The sequence below is a fragment of the Buceros rhinoceros genome, unplaced genomic scaffold, assembly GCF_000710305.1.
Source record: "Buceros rhinoceros silvestris isolate BGI_N320 unplaced genomic scaffold, ASM71030v1 scaffold3548, whole genome shotgun sequence".
Classification (NCBI taxonomy): domain Eukaryota; kingdom Metazoa; phylum Chordata; class Aves; order Bucerotiformes; family Bucerotidae; genus Buceros; species Buceros rhinoceros.
In genome coordinates, this window is record NW_010424917.1 from 14,180 (window position 1) to 38,624 (window position 24,445).

General features: G+C 37.6%; 1 protein-coding gene across 1 annotated transcript in view; it reads right to left on the bottom strand.

Annotated features, from left to right (window-relative positions):
* LOC104497661 (myotubularin-related protein 13-like) overlaps positions 1-18,864 on the bottom strand; it is a 21,099-nt gene extending 2,235 nt beyond the window's left edge. The window contains exons 1-10 of the mRNA XM_010140937.1: positions 18,702-18,864; positions 17,374-17,506; positions 15,797-15,905; positions 14,939-15,052; positions 14,031-14,108; positions 12,020-12,133; positions 11,369-11,497; positions 10,540-10,638; positions 7,406-7,711; positions 3,528-3,677 (exon numbers count right to left, since the gene is read on the bottom strand). Of these exons, the coding sequence (XP_010139239.1) occupies positions 3,528-3,677; positions 7,406-7,711; positions 10,540-10,638; positions 11,369-11,497; positions 12,020-12,133; positions 14,031-14,108; positions 14,939-15,052; positions 15,797-15,905; positions 17,374-17,506; positions 18,702-18,864 (1,395 nt within the window). The remainder of the gene's footprint in view (positions 1-3,527; positions 3,678-7,405; positions 7,712-10,539; positions 10,639-11,368; positions 11,498-12,019; positions 12,134-14,030; positions 14,109-14,938; positions 15,053-15,796; positions 15,906-17,373; positions 17,507-18,701) is intronic.
* Between the last annotated feature and the right edge of the window lie 5,581 nt (positions 18,865-24,445).

Here is a 24,445-nt window from a genome sequence, read left to right on the forward strand (position 1 = left end):
ATAAACCGTGTACCAGAGAAACTGTATGATGTGCCCATTGCAACAAAACCAAAAATCTGCAGTACAATATGGAATTAAATCTGGAAGTTTCAAGTCCAAGCCCTTAAACACTGGAAGGGTGATTTCTTTCACCTAAATAATACTATGACTATGTCTTACAGGATGAAAAAGATAAAATTGTTAATAACTGATGAAGTAATAGAATTAAGTGTGGCCATTAAACTCCCATGACTTTTCATTATATATTTTCTATGTCTTAAAATACCTTAAAATATTTTCAAATACTGCTGCTGTTCAAACACTGCTTCCAAGTCTCTACTTCTGGAAATGCAAGTCAAACTGAGTAACAAAAGGCAGGCCACGAAGAAAAAGTCTGAAAGGAGAGAAACCTACTATAACCCTCCAAAATAAAGACATTTAGCAACATAGTTTTCAGCATAAAATATGAGAAATGCTAGTTCATTTAACCTTTGTATTGCCAAGAATTTGAATCATATGACACACACATGGCTGATTTTCTCTCAGGAGTAATAAAATCTCCCTTGTTATTTGACAGTATTCGCAAACCTCTGAATTCTGAGAACTGAATGACAAATTTTAAACTTTATGTGGTGGCAGAACATAATGCAAAAGTCATTTGCCTAAGAAAAATAAAATTAGTATTGTATCTAGAAGGCCATTGTTTATTTTTGCACACTCAAGTTGCTTTCACGAGAAACTACGGTCTGTATAGTAAGTGCTAGGAAGAGGCCCTTACCTCACCAAAGTGATACAGAAGAGCCACAGCTGAAGTTTTAGAGGCAAATTAATCAAGAGTATCTTTCACCTGGTTTTGGCCATTGTTGGAGAACAGATGCTGGCCCAGGTGTACAGCAGTTGTAACCTCACATAGGTTAATATTTTTATTTTTGCCCTAGTTGCTACTAAGAGTTCCTACAGTTGTTTTTCATACTGTACACTCTAAGTACACCGAGTATACTCAAATTAGGTTCCACTATGTTTCACAATGCAGAGTTCACTTGCTGCTGCCAGAGGAACGTCAGAGAGACAACTGAACATCTGGACAAGTCACATGGTTTGTGAGAAATTAATGGAGAAACGTGTAAACTGAGCTTGGAGATGGTTTTTGCCATTATTTCTCACTGAATGTTAAAAATACAATGTGTTGCTGGAAACATAATTACGTAGAAGAAGAGTTTCTCTTGAAAACAACAGGATTTTTAGTTGCAAAGCATTTTGTGAAATGTCAGACAAAAGCATTTCATTACAGAAAACTGAAGAGAAAAAAACCTTTTAAAATAGGAATTTATGTGTAATTGCAAATTATTCGGAGGTAACTGCAGCAGCAGATAGCAAACACGATGGAGAGAGTTTCTGGCAACATCATTTCTCATTTTTCTCATTACAATGTTATCTGTATGAATAAATTGTCAATCAGTATACTGAGCTTTTGCAACACTATAGATTGTTTTAACAGAAATTTAGTTCTAGAACATATGGATCAGAACATAATGCTGCTGCTTCACTACCACGGGTATTAATCACTACTGTAAGAGAGGCTAGTGTAAATGCTTGTCAGAGTATATGATTCGTCAGGGGAAAAATTCTTACTTAGGGCACGACAATAAAGTTTAGCAAGAGGCCAATGACAACTTCTAGCAGAGATAAAAGCAAATAACTGGGGATTTAATTGCCCTCATCAGAAAACATCTGCTTTAATCAATCAACAATACAATCTCCAACAATACATAATTTCGATCTTCCCGCTACTAAGAACAATCGCAAATACTTCTCTGCATTTTTGTTTCAGCAGCAGCAGATTGTCAATACTTCCCAGACACAGTAAAGCTTTTTTTAGCACTTCAGCATTGACTTACTGCATCACGCCTTACCTGAACTTTATTTGTTAAGCCACCTACAGCCCACCACAAACGCCTGACACGCAGCCGCCTACCTGCTAAGTAAGGCAGATTAATAGGAAACCCAAGTGTACTATTCACAGATCACAGCTAAAAACCTGCAGAGAGGTCCTGCCCATTACTTCAGACTGTAAATAGCCCAAAGAAAAACAGTTCAAAACAATGCCACTGTTGGACAGAGCGTCTCAAACTGACAAAATGAGAGGTTCTGGAAAGCCCAAGTTTCACCAACTCCAAGGAAACCAGTAAAACACAACCCCCTTTCTTCCCCGTGGCAAAATGGCTAGAGATCAGATACTAGGGGAAACACTGCAGTGCAGTATTCCACCGGTCATGATCTTGGATAGAGAAATAGTCACACAGGTATCTTCCACTTTTTCTTCCAACACTGAGACTAAACTGAGAGCCTGCAAAAGGCCAAGCTTGTGCCAAAAAAGCACCCTCTGGTACATGCTGTGCGATTTTAGGCAGTCGACATCAGTTTTCATCTACTAACTAGGTAAGTTTACTCCCAAGACCACTGCTCAGGCTACGCTGAATTTTGATCCAAACAGTAGAAAAATATCTACTGTGAAAAACAAGAGATACAACAGACAACAAAATGTATGTTTGGTGAGCTGACACAGCAATTTCTCAGTCAATGTTAACTTATTTCTATACTTCAGTTAAAGCTGTAGTTAGCACTCACCTTTTAAAAAAAAAATATGGGTCAAACTGCTACAAATTAATTTCATTGTTTCAACGACAATGAATGTCTCGGTCAAATTCCTGATTCAATACAGTAACTTAGATGGGGCAACAAGAGGCAAATTATAACCAAATGTGATCACATTACAAATCTCAAAAATACTACATTCTCAAGATACCAGACTGAAAACACTGATGCCTGTAAAATATTTCTGACAACGAATCGTGTACAAGCAGAGCTGGAACAGAACCTTCATTCAAATGAAAGTCTAAAGAAGTCATCCACATATTTTACTCTCATAGGCACCTGCCACCGTATGTTGATGTTTATTTAGCACAAAATTATTAATGTATCAGTAGAATAACTTCGATGACGAACTGCAAACACCTTTAGTGAGTCACTGACAAGCTCAGATGTCACTGTGACAAGCAGAACTACCACCACAAACCACAGAAGCAGAAAGCACACTTTCTTCTTTAAGTGTGTTCACACTTGTGATGACAAAGAGGACAAACACGCGTTTGTTTTAACTGAGCAGTGGGTGATACACATTTTAAGAGCTCAGAGTTGAAAACTACCTGGAAAAACTAACACCCATTCATTAAAAAAGAACTTCAAGCCATTATGATAAATTGCTTTGATACCTACCAAAACTAAATTATATCTAAATTATTAATAACGGGAACAATTTTTGTACTGTTTTTCACATCAGTCAGATCTGTACCACACTTGAGCATTCTGTCCTTTTTCCTGTCAGTGAAATAGTTTAAATCCGCTGTCAAGTAGTCTCTGCTATATGACTGTAGTACGTGGTCCTATAACTTAATTATATGGCTTCTCCGCATCACTCTAAACAATTTTTTGCTTATCATAATAACAAAACAAAGACAACCAAAGAAATAAATGTTTGCACACCGTACCTGCAAAGCACAGTTCATCATTCGCACAATGTAGTCAAACTGCTGATGGTCCAGTATTGCCCGATTCTGTTTGACGTGCAGCCCTAACTCCTGCGTCAGGCAGTGCCGCGCTGCCTTTCCTTTTAGGGCTCTCAGAGCTGCAGGCAGGGTCTGCAGAGAAGAAAAGCTCATCGTGAAAATGGAATTAAATGGCACTACTCGTACTGAATATCATTCAGTCTTTATTAAGAAACTTCAAGTGACAGTATAGTAAGGAATAACTGGAAATTACTCATTAGCTTGAACATCGAACTTTTACATAATGCTTGATTTAGCTTAAGCCACTAATTATTACATTTCCCCCATGTTTTTTCCAAATGCATTAAACAACATTTCTCACCGACACCTGTCACTAGAAGTGACTGAATACGACCAGGCACCGAGTGGAGGTGAGATGGGAAATTGCTTTCCTGTGCGTGAAAGCAAGTGCTCTATTCTGTAGCGGCCAGGCCAGGCCCAGTAAGCACGCCGAGGCCAGCCGGCACGGTTTTTGATCAGCACAGAATGAAATGGCTCTAGAAGTGGCATACCTCTGCTAGCCATGAGGCCACAAGGCTGTTACGCAGTTTACCCTAAAATAATGCAAACAGAATAATTCTGCCAATGTTTTAAAGATGCAGCAAGTGCTACAGCAGTGATTACCAGCTGGGGCATTCAGACCAGGTGTCAGGGGTGGCAACAGAGCAAGAAAAGGCAGTCTGTTGGCTAACGACAAATTTACCATGCAGAGGGACAAGAAACTGCTGGAGTTTTTCAAGTGCCTGCAGGTTGAAAGATGTTAAAACCTACTGCGGTACACATCTATCAAAATTTCTTAACAAGAGCTGCACACTTCACGAGGATTTTTCCCATATACATTTCTGTAACGTAACTGGTAAATCAAGAAATGCTCATTTTCTATCTTGAGCTGCACAGTCTCAGAGATACACAGGTGATACTCTTCTGAGAAATTAAAAACAAATCGTAAAATAATTTTACAATCTTTTTCACAGGCAGAATTAGATTTGAGTGAGTGAATTCAGCGAATTATTTTCAATAACAGAAAACTCAACGGATAGAATCTACAAAACCTGGCAATTTCTTGACATCCTTACTTTTTCATGTTAAGGATGACAACCCTCCAGTACATTTTAGTGAAGACAGACATACCAAATATTTACATTCACCTCTGAGTTCCACGAAATTACTGATTTTTAAAACCAGCAAAATTTACTGTACTGAAAATGTCAAAAGAGCATTGGTTGACAAAGACTGAAACACCTGTGTATGCCTTTTGCTTACATTCCTCCTAATAAACACTGCTAAAACAATTATATCCTTTTAAAAAAAAATCATGTGGACAATCCTATTTATAATGGCAATATAAATTAGCAAAAAGGGCATCACCACACTCATGTAGTATTGCAAACGGGATTTCAAATCTATTAGTTTCATACTACATACAGCATTGCATTTAGATTACGAGTTTTACTGCTTATTTAATTCATTTAAATGGCTACAGTAGTCATCAGTATTTCAACCAAGACTTGGAAATGTACTTTGTGACAAGGTTAGTCTCTATCTGTTCATTAACAGAATGGAGGCCTGTTTGGGGAAGTTAGAATTTTATTTTTTTACCTTTTCAGTCTCCAAAAATTTGTTTTCAAAAATGAATGAGATGCAGTTTCTAACAACTTCCAGTCTTTGTGCACTGTTGAAAACTGTGCTTCCTTTTTCCATTATGGAAACTAACAAAAAGAAAGAAGAATATACAACTGTGAAATGTCTTCTGCAAAGGCCACAAAAAACATCAGAAAACGATTTTTAAATATAAAGAAAAACTTTGCTATGTGCCCTCCATTTTGTTCTGTTTGAGTAAACACCATCGGTAAGCGTATACAGATGGAAACATCACATCCTCAACCTTTGGTTTTCTGATCCAATCTGAAGAAGAGAGTGCTCTGAATTTTAACAGAGCACTTGATTCTCTTCACTGCTTGTTCTAGTTGTCTCGTACAGACACAAAGAGATTCAAATCTCTTAACATATTAAGGAAATAGAGACATAAATGCACATTAATTAACAAATAATGTATGGGGGTGCGTGTTCTGCAGTGAACTACACAGCCTTGCATATTTTGTAGTAGTAGATAACTATTTTTTCCTAAATTTTTCCTAAATTCTTGGCCACGCCAAGAATTCTGTGACATGGAATAAAACCTGACAAACCTGTTCTCTTATCTAGATTCCAACTTGCTGAGATCTGAAGATTATTTTCTTAATGCAGAGTTTTGCTCCGGATTTTTCAGAAAATTAGAAGAACTAACATTTTCTTTTCCTTTTCACTATCAAATAAATTGAATACAAAGGCCAAATATGCCCTTCTTAGAGATAATAATGAGCTCCTAATACCCAAAGGCTGTGACACACAGGACAGCAGTGAGTATGAGTGTGAAAGCTGTTCTCTGGGGGAAAAAAACCAAACCAACAACAAACACACACAACTTTGTCATAAAAATTAACTTATTAAGAAAGAAAACCTTCTCTTGCATCTAGCCTTATAAGGAAGGACAACAGAACACAAGCACGTACGCTTTAAATTTTCTGTAAGTAACAGATTCAATGACACAGTCAACAGCAAAGGCAGGTGAAAAGAGTTTATCCTCTTCTTACAGAAACCCAAAGAGACACAGGACTGGAAAGGGCCTGGAGAGGCCATCTAGCTCATCCTGCTGTCCCCAGGCAGGATCAACAGTATTTATGTTATTTCTCATGTTTGTCTAATGTTCCCAAACTTCTGTGATAACAGAGACTTCATGGTTCCACAAGAAATCCATTCAACTGCCTCACAAGCCTCATTTACCAAGTTTTTCCTGACAAATAGTCCTGTGTTGCAATTAAACCCATCATTTCTTATCGCCACAGATCATTCCATTTCTTTTTTTAACAGCCTCTTATGTAACTGAGGACTGCTATTATGTGTTCCCTCAGTTCCCTCTATTTTACAGTCTAAACAACCCTCCATCTTTCCTGGTAGGTCACATTCTCCAGACCACTGGTCATTCTTGTTGCTTTCTTCTGGACTCCCTCCAACAGAACCAAAAATGGAGAGAGTCTTCAAGCACCCAAAAATGGGTATGAACAGTCCAGCTGAGCTCTTACTGAGTACAATGAAAGGATTTCTCCACAGGGTTCACTCACCGTACTGTTAATACAACCTACTGTTCGCCTTTTTTTGCAATAGCTTGATGTAGTTGAGTCATGTTTGCCCTATTATTACTATAATCTCCTAATTAATTTCTGAAGAACTGTTGCCTACTCACCTCATCATGCCTATGCAAGTGCAATACCTTGTTTGAAGAAAACCAGTAGAGAAGAACAAAATTCAACAGACGACATCTTTAATTTTTCAAGATTGACTTCTAAATTCATTGAGGAATATGACTATGACTAATCGAATTTTTCTGGGATTAAAATTAAATTGACATGCCTACAATGTCCATGTCTGCTCTTTAGATTTAAACACATTACGTTAATTTTGAGACAGATGCTATGTTTGTTCCTTGCCTTTTTCCACTATTTTATATGTCTAGTGTCAACAGAGAAATCCTAACTGTTCAAGCTCGGTTCAGCCAGTCCTTCAACCTACGGTGCTATACATCAAACCTAGACGAGAGGACGACATCTAATTTAACAGTTCAGTCTAACTCAGATCAAATCCTTTTTTGTTATTAGTAATGATACAACTCATGCTCGATGTTTGACTTCGTAGCAAAGGAAGACGCAAAAGTGTTTTTAAAGTTGCAAAGGCAAACCGGCAAGTCTAGGTACTAAAGGTTTAGTACTGTAAAAATACTGTACCAACATGAAATTGGGAGCAACACGGTGCAGCCATGCTAATTCTACATCCAGCTTATGAGACAGGACGACAAACAGGTAAGTCGGGGAGCAAGTGAACATACCAACAGGGGGACCCGCTGGAACAACGCACTTCTTGTCCCCCCGGGTGGCAGGGGGTGCACCCTGACTCCTTGCAAGGCCTTCCTGGAGGAGCTCCTGCACCCGGCCCTCATTGATGCGGGGGAAAGGGAGGATGTGAACCCGCAGGTGGGAGCCCTCCGTGGGCCGCGGCACCTTCTGGAACGCTATGTGGGGGTTGGGGTTCTCCTGCAGGCCGAAGGAAAAGGTTATACACAAGGGAGTTACGCAGCGTCACCATCTGTCTCATCCAGTTTTACTGCTGTTTTGTGTATCTGTCAAACCTGAAAGATGTTGCTGACTAACACCATGTTTCATGTTCATGTGATCCTTGATTCATTATCTGTAACTTTTCCAACTTTGTTAAAGGCTTTTTTAAAATTACTTTTGTCAACACGCAAAATTCAAGACAAAAGAGAGCAAAAGAAAATCACCGCTTAACTTGGGTTGATTTTATGCAGCTTAATGAATATTTAGGACTAGAATTGAAATTAGTTTGATCATCAACCTCTTCATTAGAGAGAATGTTGAAGAAAATTAAAACAATCTCTTCACTAAGTTCTCAGAAATATTCTTATCTTTATCAAGACTATGAAGGGAAAATTCAGTTTTGTCCCATGTTGTATTAAACTACGGCTGTTCCTCATTAGGGACCTATTTTCTATCTTCTGTATGTCCCCTAAAAAAAGTCACACAGCTCTCTGTTCTAAAAAAAAAGAAAAAAAAAGAAAAAAAGTTAATATAGATGATCAAAGGGTACACGATGAGCCTAAACTACAAGGAAAGGAAAAACAAGCTGCCACATCAGATTTTCAGGTGTTCTTCAAGGACAGAAAAGATTTCTATTGTTGCAAAACTGTAAGAATTTCCACTGTGAAAACAAATGCTTGCCTACGTGATTTTCCACTCACTCTTTTATGGTCTGTAATAAGCAGCCCCAAAGAAAGCTCTTAACCTCTCTTTTAAGGTTTCCTTGCAGATGTCTTCAGAATTAAAAACCCCCAGATAATAACTTTCACATTGTGGATCACTGACTTACAAGTTTTACCCAAACGATTCCCACGCAGCAGACTGTACGTGGGGTATTTGAAGACTTGCTCTATATTGATAAGCTCTGCTGGCATTTGTCAACACCAGATGCTGTACCAGTGCAATATGTGTTCCTCTACGTGGAAACGCATCTTTCACCTCTGGTGTTCAGCAACCAGAAAGACCATAGAGAACCATAAGACCATAAACCATTAAGAACAGCATCTTGAAGAGAGCAAGATGTAAAAATGCACCATTTTTTTTTTCTTTCCCAAATGGTTGATAACCTTTCCTGTCTGTTTTTTTTTTTTCCTGGCTTCAGGTTGTACCTTTTCTTAATACAGCCAAGATCTACACGTTCCATGAAGATTCTACCACTGTTCACAGGATCACATGTGACATCTTGAGGAAGGTAACGATCAACCAAACAAAACAGGATGTTTTCATCTCTTCATTCATATACCAGGGGTTATCATCAATCACGTTTGAAGTACGGTTACCCAACTTCACTCTGTGCTGTTATTTATTACCGGCTATGTACCACTGCCAAAGAGCGTTACTCATCAATTACATTTCTGTTGTAGAAGCACAACTACCTTGCAATAAAACTTGTAAACAGGAGCTAGCCTGGTACCTTCATTTACAGAAGCAAGAGGCAACAGGGAGATCACATGCATCAACTTAAAAAATATCAGTCAAAACAAACCAGCTACTTAGCCATGCAAATTCTCTGCAGAGGAAAGTTTGATGAAACAAGCCAAAAATCCAGCTAGGGGGTTAAGAGCCATAGATGCCAGGACAAGCAAGGGAACAGAGTTCTCAGCAGGGGGTAAACAGATGACATACGGCAGAAGGCAGCAGAAAGGAGGAATAACAAGTCCACATTCCATTTCATGGAGAAGAGGCATCCAGAGGAAATACACAGAAAGAGTTACTTCAAACTTGGACATCACAAACGTAATGTCAACTGTATACGCTCTTAGGAATGTAGGTCTAATGTCTTCAGCTACTGAAACAGTATATGCCAAAAACACGTCTACATTTTCCACTTATACCAGCTAGGCTAATACAAACATTACCTCTCCCTAACAAACCTTTTCTCTTGGATGTATCTAGACTGTCACAGCTACAATATGATGACTACTAGAGCTGTGGAACAAAACGTCAAAACATGTCATGCAGCAAGTTCACAATCAGGCAGCTCTCAGCATAGCTTACAGAAGCAATGTAACTCATCACAGGGCTTTATTCAAAGATACTGCATGCATAACCAGCCTTTTAAATGCACTGCCACTGAGTCTGCGGTAGTGATAAAGGTGTTAACTGATTGCACAATAGATATGGCTCTGCAGAGTCTGAACAAGCACAGGAAGTGTGAGGGGGAGGGAGATTAGCTGATGCCAAAAAAAAAAAAAAGAAATTAAATTAATAAACAACAGAGAAAACTCAAAAAACCAGCTAATGGAACAGTAGGAGATTTTACAAAAGCACTGTGGAACATAAAGGTACGATAGGAAGGCAAGAATGAAACTGCAAACAGTATTCTAGGAAACCTAATGAATCCAAGAAATAAACTGTAAGGAATTATACAGTGCTTGTTGAGCACGCAAACCACGGGGACTGGGCTGGCATAGCAGGAAACATCTGCTGAAAGTACACATTATGTCAAGCTGGCTGCAGTGTTTTCAAACAGAAACTTGTTAAGAAGCAAGAAAAGGGATGTCTTTGGAACGGACAGATTGCAGTTTATGTAAGTTGTGTGAATAGACACTAAGAAAAAGAATGCTAAGTAGCAGTAGTCGACGGGGCAGCCGGTATTAGTATATTGAGCTATGTACGAAACCGGTAACATTTACACTAATATAACGATGCGTGCTGGCTACCACAAGCAGTCACTTCCATTTTCAGATATTGCATCAATCCCAGAGATGTGAATTTTCAATGTTACTATCTCACCTCTAAAAGTGCAGCAGGAGTCATAAACTTACATTTTTGAAGAGCTGTTCTGCAAGTTCTCTAACATGCTTTATCATTTTTGGTGGATTACCTTCCTCAGCTTTAATTCTTTCAACTTCAAAGGCCACCAACTTAAAAAAAAAAAAAAAATTTATAATTGACCTAAAAACAATTTCTTTCCTATTTAAATTATTAAATGTTAATATTAAATAGAAACCGATCAAAGAAAACAAAATACTGAAAAGTGTGCAATGTCACATTGCTCTGGAACATGAGACATTTTAACTTTCTTAGAGACCTTCCGTTACCAGATTTTATAGTCCCACCTAACACAGGAAGTCCTACACACCTAAAGCATCCCTTTAACGTTTAACACCATAATCCAGATTTCTCATATATTCTACTACTATGCAGAATTATACAAACCTCTTTGTGTACTCCACATTCAAATAAAAGCCAGCATAGTATAAATACGGCAGTACTTTTTAACACAAAAAATGTTTGTCCCTGCCTATATTGTTGGGTATGTATTTAATATTTCTCAATTACTTTTTCAATGTTTCTAAGAATATATTTAAATTAATTAAAATAATTCTGTACTAGCACAAGTGACACATTAGGAGGTTCCAAATCTGAGAATAGCAACAGCTTTACCATGATTCACACAACTGTTTTACCTTCATACATGTGAGCAAGGCGTGATTTTATGGAAGTAAGCTCAAAATTCACACTTAGTAGAAAATGAGAATTGAGAAGATTAGTAGAAACTTTATATAATAAACGGTGAAGACTTGAAGCATTTCAGTAGTTTTTACATGCTGAAATGTCACAGGTACTTGGGAATATAGAAACAACTTCCACCTCATCAAAAAGATCACAGGCTCTGAAGGGAGGACCTCTCTCTGACACGAAACCAGCAAATGCCATCCCATTGAGCACTTTGGTTAGGAAGTCATTCTCAATTAAGCCTCGCTGCCCCAAGAAGGCTGCCTGCAACAAAGGCAGAAAAAAGCATGTGTTTTATCAGCACCAAAACTACAACTAAGAATTCACGTACTAGCAGCTAAATCTTACATCATTTTACAGTAACATGCAGCATCTTCTAATAAAATCTTTTATATCATCTATTATCTTTTATACCTAAATTCAGAAGTGATTTAACAGGAAGTTTGATGCACACATTTTCTAAATCTCACAGGTAATAAAGTAGAAAACTAGTACTTTTAAGTATTGTCTTCTAATTACATATGTATGTTTTCAAAACTCCTTAATGATTCCTCAAATGTTTCTTTGTATTAAATTTCAATGCTAACTTTGTTTCACATCTCATCATTGTCCCTATAATTAGTTTCACTAAAAAGCATTTACACAGTGCTGCATTGAAATGATATGTTTATTATGTGTAGGTGTGTTATTTTTTTTAAACCTTAACACTTGTTCCAAAGGCAAGCTAATGGGAATAACTTGGCACAGTGAATACTAACTAAATAGATACAACTGCTTCTCTTTTACCTTATGGAAATGAATTACTGGTTCAGCATGAATTCTGATCAGCTGAAGACATGACCGGTATCCTTGGAAAAGTTGTGCGAAGAGCCTAAGGAAGATTGCTCGCACCTCTTTATCCTGTAAGCAGCAATGAAATATGCTGTCAAAACATTTCTGCAATCACAACTTTTCCACTTTGTATAAAGCTATCTGCGAAACGCCTACAAATTCATCACACAACGCAGCAGTGTAGCACGGAAGCGGAGATTCTTGTACGCATGTGAAGTCATCTTAGATGAGGTGACAGTTTCACTGACCTGTCCACAGGCGGCAATGACAAATTCAGTACATACTCTTCCGCCTTCTCCTACTGCTTTTTTTGCGCCTGCACAACAGGCTCTGGGCAATGCAAGTGTAACTGTTGGGATGGTCATGTACTGAACCATGTGAAGGAACTGCCATGAGAGGAAACTGATGCTAAATAAAGGAAAGAGGGTATTTTAGCCCAGATCTATTCTATACAGTACGTGTGGCGCTGCAGCACTACACAAGCAGTGCCATCGGAGTGAGCAGGGGCAGCAGGGAGTCACAGGAGCCTGCGATGGCACTGCTGCTGCTGGGGGATGCAGGCTCGGAGCATCACAGCATCACCAGATCCGTGGTGGCTCATATGTTATGGCATCTCAAAGGACTTTTTAAACAAACTAACTCTAGAAGTCACAAGCAGCAAAGATTATTAGATTAACTAAACAGGTACACGGCTGATCAGCTAATCAACAAGTAAACACAACCTACATAAACTAAAGCTGGCAAAGATGTTTTTAAAGAAGTAAGTTTAGGTATATAGAAGATTCTATAAAGGTTTTCTACTGAGGTATTTTTCTAGATGTTTGTTTATTCTACACTGGAACATGTAATGACTCACTTTGCTAAGAGAGATTCTCACTTTATTTGTATCCAGGCTGCTTGCTAGGATTTTAACAGGTACATCTGTACCCTGACTTTTTTGTCTACTTGAAAACATGATCATTTATTTCAGATTTTCAAAATTCTAATTCTGATACAAAATTACACTAATTTGTAACTTCACTATTCCAAGTGAGATCTTAGTTGAATTCTGCCATTAGTTTAAATGAAATCTGGATGACATTTCCTGTCTTCAGCAATGACAAAAACCAATCTTACAGTAAAAAGTAAGAACAACAAATACACTGTATCACTTAAGAGTGTTATGTTTTCGAATACACCTCCACAAAATCCCCATTGTCCTTAAATTGAATTGGCTTTTGGATTTCAGTTTGGACTACCAACTTAAATTCAATTCTAGACAATCCTACAAGCTAAAATCAGCAGCTTTTCCAAGCTGTTATCATGGCTTCACTATTATTTTTAATCTAAATTAACTAGGTTTTAATTGAAACCACTCTACAGACTTTTTTTAGTATAGACAATCACATATAGTTTCATTCAGATGGGTCATTAAAGCCCTTTAACGATGTATGGTTAAAACCCATGTAACTCCTTTCCCAATAAGTCTGAACAAACAATGTATAATAATTATCATTCTTATTGCAAAACCAGGGACTTATGTTCTGCTAACACAGCTACCACTCCTATCTTCACTCATATTTACTCTAATAAATCTAGATCTTGAATGACATTTGGAATTTTCGGAAGCTATTTTTGGGGGAGCTGGGGGGTGCGCTATCCATAAGAGAATTCAATTTTAACATTTACACAAACACACAAAAAGACCAGTCTGTCCACTCAGGTAAAAGGCTGCAGCTTTACTGGTCCACAAAACAGAGGAGTCATAGATTTAACTCAATAGGCAGCAATATTAAAAGAAAATAAAGCGCTTCCATAGTAATACAAACATGTTTATAAAAACTTCTAACCCATTAGAATGCTACTAGAGAGCAGAATACCATAAAGAATATGGATATGGAAAAGAAAACACAAAGTAGAAATTCTTAGTAGAAAGTTAGTCTAAAATTTTAACTTAAGAAAGTCAGACATAACACAGAAATCTTACCAGCATTTTTGAGTGTGATAAAGCTGTTCGTGGGGGAGGGAATGCATAATCTGCTGTTTCCAAATCAGGATGCAAAACCTAGAGAATTTTTTAAACAAATTTTTTTTTCCCCTCATTTTGCTGAGGAAAGGATAAATTACTTTTTTTCTTCTTTCTCAAATTAATATTCACTGACAGTAAGTACCTCAAAAAATAGAGCGAGTTAAACTATGAAGACTGTATGGAAAAATAAAGGTGGGGTTAATTCCTCAGTTTCAGGTTTCTATGAGCTAGTTATCAAAAACTCGTATGGCAGTCAGTGAAGCTGGTCAGTACAGTCAGGGACCTCAGAGTTCGTTAACCTGGAACAGATCGACTGAAAACCCTTCTTTAAGATAAGACCTGCTCAGAAGCCTCCAAATAAGGTGATTTCTAACTTATGACAATGATAGTAAAAAGAAAAACTGAACTAGGGTTTTTTGTGTTTCCTTAATGTAGAATCAATCATTCTTGAATACTGATACAGAGGCATCATAAAATAAAATTTAAGACTAACTGGTTATTCATACGTTAAACTTCAAGACAATGTACAGTTGAAATGAATTTATAAAAACAGAAGAGAAGCTAAACTGGTTAGTAACAATGCTGCTTAGATTCTGAGGTTGAACTCTGATTAAAAAATCATTGTTAGAAAGAAAGCATCCCTGCCTACCCCCCGAGGGGTGAAAAAACATTTTAGTAGTAAGTTACTGATGATATTAACTCTAACTTCAGATAATAAATTCCTCAAAAACAGGAATGTTGGCATGAATAATGGTTCTAAATCTCACATTTACAATCTGTTTGAAAGTGATTTAACACTGAAATTCGTTTTTCATTCCTTAAAAATAGATGAGAGGGTGGACAATGGGGTTTGTATCAAAACGTACTAGAGAAAGCGCCATTTGAGTCTGATGAAGCAGTGGCTCTGGCAGCTGAGAAAGATGAATACATTCAGGAATTTTAATTGTGCCTCCATCCAGGTCTGCTATGATTACATCTAACTGTAAGGGAGAAACAAAAACTTGTATCAGTAGTGAGTACTGTGAGTATAGTTTAAAAGCACGACAGGTCACGTGTCACGATGGGCACATAAGCTAAACCAAACAAATTAAAACAACTAACTTCAATGTATAGACTGGTTGTGATAAAGAAAATACTCTAAACACTTTGTGTTACTAAATCTAGCCATGAAAATGCATGTAAACCGAAGAAAGTGAAATTAGGCCGAACTTTGAAAAGTGACTTCCGTTTCTGCGCGTTCAGGTCTGTGTTCAACAATCTGAGATATCCAGTCTGTTGTTTACGAAGAACATGGTAAGGACAACTATAAGTAAAAATTACACGTGTCTAGGGATCTTTGCAACGCTGGTTCAGTTTCTCCAAGCACATGCTTAAAAAATAAGGATTTAAAAAAAAACCCAACACACCAGACATTTGAAATCCTAAGTGAATTATTCAAACAATTCATGACAAACACACGACCAAGCTAGAAACGGAACCATTCCTCCCCATCCTGCACCAGAATCATATAATTTCCCACCCCTACTTTATAGTCTCAGTGTATTTACATAAGAATTTATGCTTTTTCTTATTTGTCCTCCTGAATGTCTTGCCTTGCTTTCTACAACAATATATTAAACATACATGAACTGTTCTTATCAACACCCCCGAAGCAGAGAGAATCTCTGCAACTCGAATTCACCAGTGACCCTGCGGCTGTGACCGTGCTGGGCAGACCTACTCACAAGCTCATGAATGTCGTTGCGAAAGACGGAATGTACACCGATTATGAAAGGAGTTGGTGAGCTGAGAACTTCCAACAGCTGTGCAGGAAGAATTGGAATATAGGGATAACTGTGAAAAGAATAAATAAAAGATTCTCACTATCCTTTCAACATAGGACAGCTTTTTTTTTTTTTTAAACAAAAAAACAAACAAAACACCCAACTTCCTGCTATGATACATTCATTTTAAACACACAAAAGATGAAAGTATTAATTAAATACCTCTCTATAAAGTGCCATGCTGTTAAAAGAACATCTGTCATCCAGACTCCGGAATATTACAGGGTTTACAATTTATTGTAAATACGTGTATTTTGCAAAATAAGAGAAGTCAGTCCTTATTTGTATCATTTATGTTATATATAGTTTAATTTAAATAACTAGGGACACTAAAGTTATGGATAAAACCTTCAGTTTAAAAACATGGTAGTTTTTGGCCAGACACATACAATCAGCCTTTTGTAAAATATTATTCTAGTTAGTCCTTAAATGAAATCTTTTCCTTTGATGTTGAAGTGACAACTAAACATTATATACAGAACACTCTATTTCAGATACTGTTTACTTGATTCGACATTTTTTAAAAAATTAGTGTTTTCATCAGAGCAATGTGAAAATCGATCTAAATTATCAATGCACTCACTTCATCACCTAATTTATAGTTATTAAAAATTGACATTCACAACTATCATAGCATTAAGAAACAAACTCCAAAACTCGCTTTCAATTTCATTCCTTCTTATTCTACATTAAAATGAAGCCCATTTCTGAAATACTTTAAATAAAAACATGCTATTAAAATACAAGTATCTTTTGAAACAGGCAAGTCTTCTTCCTCAAGAATCCAAACAGCTTGACATTAAGTTTTCTATTTCAATCACTGGATTCAGATGTGGCTTTTTAGACAGGATCAGTTGTTGGTTTAAATTCATCTTCTGGTGAGCATTTGTCAGTGACTTAAAACTGTGATTCAAGCTAATGTGGCTGTTATACTAGAACCACAGAATCTTTAGGTTGTAAAGGGCCTCAGCAGATCGTTTAGTCTAACCTGCTGCTCAGAACAGGGACAGGACTGAACCCAGATCAAGCTGTTCTGGGCTCTGCAGTGCTGGAAAGCTACAGGGATGCGTGTTGCACAGGCTCTCCGTTCCACTGCTTTGCTATCCTCACAATGAAACGTGTTTCACCTGCACAGCCACAAACCTGCACCTCCTCTTCTTGGCAGGCTTAGATCCCCGCCATGTATTTTCCATGCATTTACTCACGGATCATCACTGTCAAATCTAACTGACATTGTGAGCAGGGTTTCTATTGCATTTGTAGGTAGAGTATTTCTCCTTCAATTGTTTCCACTGTGATGATGCAATCATACTTTTATTAATGATATATAAAGACTGGGACTTGTATATACGATCATGAAAACTTTTGCTTATTTGAACAAAATACAACAACTCCTTTTGTTAAGGACAACATACTGTAAGCTACAAAATGAGTTACAAACTGAGCCAACAAGTTCAAAGAATCAAAACTCAACTCACCTGTATTTTAGGGGAAACATCAAAGACTCCAGAGCCCTACAGGCATCACTGAGCCTCTGAAAACTTGCTGAGTGAAAGAGAACCTTATTTTCTGTAAGCACGGCACAGAATAAGCTGAGGACATTTTGGATTCCTTAAAAAAACAAAACCAAAAAAATATTGTATTACATCTCTCTTTCAATAGCACTCTCAAGGATTTCCTCTCTCAGCACAAACCCCAGCAATGCTTAATAATGACTGAAAACAGTATTATGTGTATCTTCTGCATAGCCTTCTGTGTATCTAGAATTCAATTCTGGTCACTGATCCAGGCTTAACTTTTAAACCTTCCTGTATCTCCATGCAGAAAACAAAGTAAAATCATACTGCCAAGCTCGAAAGAAAATGACAGACTTCCTAGTAAATACATTCATACATTAACCATGGAGAGCATTTTAGGAGCCAAAGGGTAAGAAAGGGCAGAACGAGCATCCATGTCATTAGAAGCATATGTTAAAGAAGAGCTGACTGGTTAAACAAGACCCCCTGGCATTAGGGTAAGACTCATGAATCAGATCATGGTGGGTTGTTGTTTTGGTTTGTTTTTTTTTAAGACAATATAATTTACCTAGGAGACATGTGCTTTCAGGGAATACCAAAAATACATTTCCTTTAAAACTAGGTCCCATCCTGAGAAACAGACATGTCTGAGATAGGAGAGATATGCTGAAATTTATGAAATTTCCTGAAACATGCTGGAATGTATGATGTTTCCTTGAGGACATAGCTTGTGTTATCAGAAAGACAGCCTGTCTTACCTTTACAAAGCTACTGTTTATCTTTACAATAATCTTCCCTGTAAGAAGTGTGACCACTGAGAGCCGCTATATTCATATGATAATTAACAATTTGGTTTGCTTCAGGCATTTCTGATATGTGCTTTGACAGATCTTTTTCTTCTATGACTTTGCATGAAAATTTGCCTTGCTGGAGTGGAGCTGGATTTATAAATACAAAGGGACAAGGATCTGGAGAACGTTGTTGAGAAAAAGACTCAATTCTTAGGCTGAACAAGTCAAAAAAATAACTCAATAGCTTGTGCTTTCAAACTCCATTCCTCAAGAACCCTGAGGACAGACCGGTAAAATCAAAGCCACAGTCTAGAGAGCACCCAAGGACAGAAGGATCTGTTATACCGCCGACTTACTGTTGCAAATATTTGCTATTGTTTTCAGCGGTATAATTAATATTGCGCTCCCCCGTCTGTCGATCCCTGTCACGTGTCCAGCTGAGCAGTTCCTTGGAACAGGAGTTGTGAACTGTGCAGCTTGTGCCCTGCGATCTCTCACTGGTTAAAATCCCTGCCCAGGGGAACACCTCCACAGAGCCGTAGAGTGCCGCGGGCAGGATGTGGATCTCCTGCACACCCTGACTAGGCACCTGGGCTAATTCCAAAGGCCTTCCTGAAACCTGCGTGGGACACGCGAGACGGTTACCTGGTGTAACTGGCATAACGGTAGAGACGTTCTTAACTGCAAGCCAAACCTGGAATTTTTTTAATGGATTCTCCATTAGAAAGTTCCATCTAGAAGCTATTTCTAAATTCCCTCGACTATCTTCTGTGTTCTGATGCACAAAAAGCAGAAAGCCACCTCACCAAAACTGGCCACATTTCAGCAGATACAAAAAAAAAAGACCAGAAATCTGGTGCACTTGCCTTTGAAAACAAAATTATTTTCATTTCTGCAAGATACCTAATACAGAAATAAATATACCACAATGACAGTATTTACTTTGCCCTGTGTATTAAGAAGTCATATAAAAACGCATAAATAACTTACAAGAAATAACAATACAAAAAAAAGAAACCCAAAAAACCCCCCAAACAAACCACAATACCCACAAGAAATAACCAAGGTCATTTCTTTGGTGCCTGTCAGAGAAGCCAGTTTAAAGTGAGAACTTCACCTGCTCTTACCCTTTTCCTCCCTGAATGAAAGCTCCACAGCCTAACAAATATTAAATTTATACCTAAGGAGAGATTCTGAAGTTGGGGGGGCGGGGAGCAAAATGTGCTTTGGAGCTTTTCTCGCATAAAAGAAGTGCACTTCCATTGAGAAACTAACCATCAAAACTGACCAACTTCTTGAGGACAGGCAACTCAGTCTGGAAATGCACTTGGTCAGTGAAACCAGGCTAACCACTTCCACTGACTGCCTGAAAAACCTGTTCAGCCCAGACAGGTTCTTTGGCACCAGCTGTTTTCTTTCCCTCTCTCTAATTTTTTTTCTTTTTTAAATACGTTGTATATAATACAGAAGAAAATAAAATAAATAAAATCGAGCATACAATGTAGACATTTAATCTGGAATTTTCTTATTTTCAAGATGATAGCCACTAAGTTAATATGAAATTATTGCTCCACACATACTTTGAAATGCATGTTTTCAGGAATGTCAAAAATACTACAACTATGAAAGAAATTTTCATTTGATAGAATCAAACAAACTATAAATAGTAATACTTTTGATTACTTTCCTTTTTGAAACCATTTAAATAATTGTTTAAATTATTTGACCAAGCCACCAAGGTGTTGTTTCAAGCCTTGCATATTGTTTACTGAAAACAAACACTTCCAAATAACAGCCTGAGCCCAGTTTCCTCATGCTGCAAGACAAGGTCTGTAACCTTGAACTGAATACTGGTCTTCAGACTCCACTCTACATCTGATGCTAATTTGTCAGGGCATAAATAGGCAACATGAGAAACAACAAACAAGTTGATTTTTACAGATTACTCTTTCGCAGTCTACAGACAGACAGACATCCTGTAAAATATTATACATACGCTGGAATATTTTGAATGGAGGCTTCCTGACCTTCACTGTTTTCAAGTATTTAAAGAATCTGTAATTTGTACTAAATTATCTGACATCCTACATCAACAAATGTATCATTCTGCCTGCTTCCTGTTGTTCTAGCATTTAAGTATTTATTTGAGCATGATTAAAAAAATCCTGGACACAAAGTGTACTTGACAGATTATTAGCTGTCCTCTATATTGCATGACATCAAAATATTATCACTAACTTCTTCAGGCTTTTACGAAGAGTCATAACTCTTCCAGAGCCATAAACATGGCTTTGGAAACTCAACTAGTTGAATACGTTATTATGCCAATATGCCATTCTTTAATTACTGGACACAGACAAAGCTTAATAGACAAAATAATCCATAACTTAGCCAGACTAATCCGGGAAATGGGTCAACAAAGACTGAAAAGCCTTTCTGAAAGGCCACTGGAAAGTGCATAGTACAAGTTCTGTGCCAGGCAGAGTCAAGCTCTAAAGATAAAGATAACTGGGAAAAAAGTAGAGAAAAACAGAACTCTTTATTTTTAGATGTAGTGCATAGCACTACCAAGGCAAATAAAAAATACAAGCTTTACTAATAAGTAAGAGGCAACAATTATACTCAATATCTATACATGTAATCCTTGCCAAATTGCATTCGTCCATACAGAAAGTGCAACAGTACCTCCAACCAATTACACTTAGTTAAAACAGAAAAAATTGCCTCGTCATTGAGTTCAGGATCAATTCACGTTTAGAAAAGTATGCAACGCTGTTCCTCGAGTAGGACGGCACTGCACACTACATGACTAAACTACAGCCAAGCCTGCTCACAAACAGGGAGCCATCGAGCAGTGCCAGCAGAGAGTTCTGCGAGGGTTAAATCTAGCCAGCTTTTTTGGCCGGGTAACAGAGAACATGAGTCAGATAAGTACCGCAAGAGATTAACTCCTTTGGTCTTTGTCGGACTCAGGAGGAAGAGAAGCAGTCTCTAAAGCACAGAGCCTTCAGCAAAGACTCTCTCAAAGAACCAAACATTTCATTAATAAAGTGTTCATACTAACTTCTGAGCACATGGAAGGAAACACAGGTGTGACATACAGTGCTGAAATCAAACCACATATTTAGAGACAAATTCCTGACTGTGGAACTGAAGTGAAGGCAATTCAGTACCTGAATCCTGCGTGTTCTTTGTAAGAAGCAGGCAAGAACCAAGTCTTGCTTCTCCACATAAACCCTGGTGAGGCCGCACCTTGAATACTGCTTCGCTTTGGGTCCCTCACTCCTAGAAGGACTTTGAGGTGTGGGAGCATGTCCAGAGAAGGGCAACAAAGCCAGTGAAGGGTCTAGAGAATAAGTCTCACGAGGAACGGCTGAGGGAACTGGGGTTATTCAGCCTAGAGAAAAGGAGGCTCGGGGAGACCTCATCGCTTTTGACAACTACCTGAAAGGAGGTTGTAGCGAGGTGGGGATGAGTCTCTTCTCCAAGTAATAAGTGACAGGACAAGAGGAAATTGCCTCAAGTTGCACCATGGGAGGTTTAGGTTGAAGATTAGGAAAAATTTCTTCTTCGAAAGGGTTGTCAAGCCCCTAGTGGTGGAGTCCCCATCCCTGGAGGTATTTAAAAGATGTGTAGATGTGGCACTTACGGACATGGTTTAGTGGTGACCTGGCAGTGCTGGGTTAATGGTTGGACCTGATGATCTTAAAGGGCTTTTCCAACCAAAGCGATTCTGTGATTTTGAGCCTTTAAACACAACTCCGTCAACACACTGAGTAAACAAGGTCAGCAATTTGTTTTTCCAGAGACAATGATACAGCTAAATAGAATTAATAATATTTAGATAATAAGGTCTTCATCCCTGAGAGAGAGATGCAGTTCATATGCACAGTTTTAAAGCTATACATATCCCAGCTGAGATAAGCTCAAGATTTATATGAACATGTTGAGTGAATTTTCTCAGTAAAGCAGAAAAGACAACAGAAGGTAAACCAGACAAATAGCGGTTTCATATACAGGAAGTACCCACATGGCAGGGAGCTAAATGCACACGAAAGCAGTAACTTTGAATTATACAAATGTAACTTGTATCACCAATTAAAGGTTTGCAACCGATTGTGTGCCTGGCTCATACAGACAGGCTTGATAGGTGCTACTAAAAATAGATATATTTTTTTCTATTTTAAATACTGGGTTTGCATTTTTCTTTTTTTTCCCCTGGACACATCAAAATCAAATTCCAGTGAAGAATAAATGCCAAGAGAATGTCAGTTAAAGTAGGTTTGCATATAAAATTAAACTCAGAGATGTAAAGAGGAAGATAATCTTCACGTAATTCAAATGAGATTAATTTTTTTCACCTACAGAGAAGGTGGCAGTCAATACTTCTCAATATTGAATTGTTAAGTCAGATTAAAACACAAGTTTTTGTCCTTTTACTGTCTGTCTCTATATGCATGCAGTAATAGCTTATTGTGCTGAAATGTGATTTATTTTCACATCTCAGTTCACATCTCATCTCCTGCTTAGTTATTTAGTTATGCAGCAAGATACCTAAAATGGGAATCTATTTGTTTTGGATGTTTATCCCACAAATATCTGGTAATCCAGCCCTGAGAAAGCCCTAAGTAGAGACAAATAGTAATGCAATAATAATCTCACTATAAAGAATCTCTGTCTAATCCTAACACTAACCAAAACTCAATGAAAGAATTTTTCAAAGAATTTTAAGTGGACTGGGATAATGAGTACACACTAATGAACTGAAATGCTGCCCAATTTTCCCTAAGTAGAGGTGGGAGAATGCTACTGAAATGCTCCCACATTTCTCAAAATTTTTGTAGGTGACTTTCCTTCTTTAGAACTGTCCTTTTAAGAAACATGAATTATTGTTTGTGCCAAATATTTTGTGAAACCTTCTCTCCCGCATAAATCAAAAGATATGCTGGAAAAATAAGCACTGCTATTTACAGCAGTTAAATTATCCAAAATTATCTTTCTGTATTCTGATGGCAAATCTAAAATCATAATCTGATATGAAGGAGAAATTATTTGCAACTGCTGATTTAAGTAATCACAAATAGATACTGCAATTCACCAGCTCTCCCAATTGATTCACATATGATCAACTGTCCGTCCAAGAGTAAAGGAGGATTTTCATTCAGCCACCAACGGACATTTGAATCTTCAGAAAGAGCATTAAAAAATTTTCAAACAACCCGGGTTTTTTTTTTAAATTTCACATTAGAAATCAGGAAAACTATTACAAGAAAGAAACTTAACTTTCCTGATCAGAGATTCAAAGCCAGGAAGAATAAAAAGCAAAGTTACAACTATCGCTTTTTAGAGACTGTTAGAAAGGATTCTGCATATAAGCTCATCAGCAAAGTATGTAATCTACGAGGGAAGTGGCACATCAAGATGAAATTATTGTACTCATCTCCTCATTGCCAACCTCGACAGTTCAACAATGTCTGGGAATAAAGCCTGAATAGCCTTTACTCCTTAATGACAGCCTTTGTAGGGGACTTAGTCGCGACAGTGAGGCAGCCTCAGAAACCCGGGCTGGTGATGTCCCATACAGATCCCAGCGAATCACAGAACCTGATCTTGACACCTTAATCATAGCTCATAGCCACAGTGCAAAAGACAGAATTTTTGAAAATACAAAAGTAGGTGCTAAAGGTATGAAATCAGTTTCACTTTCACCAACACAAGAAGCATATGAGAACACTTGACTTTTTACCTTATTTTTGTCATCTTTACAGCTACACATAAACGAGCAAGTCCAAGTGATCTGAATCAAACTACAGTGACTAATACCAGGTAAATACATGCCTTATTTACATAAAATTTCAAAAGCAAGTATTTCTGTCATAGCTAAGAATAAAGCCAAAAGATAGGCAAAATGGGGAATTAAACCCACAAAATGACAAGTAGCTGCAATAAGAAAAAGAACAGCGTAACATATGGGAAAGACAGCCACGTGTAATGGGTGAAAAATATTCTTAGTAGAAATACTGTTAATCAAATCCTGGTGGAGCAAACAGATACTCGTAATTTGACTGGATTCATTAAAGGCAGAAAAAGTCCTTTAACAAACAGTGCAGAGCAACAGTAATACCATTACGATCCTTACAAAGAAAAACCCAGGAATGACTAGTGTCATTCTTGAACTGTACACAGGAAAAATGGTCAAGGAGACACAAAATTGCAAGGATACACAAGAAATTTTAAACATA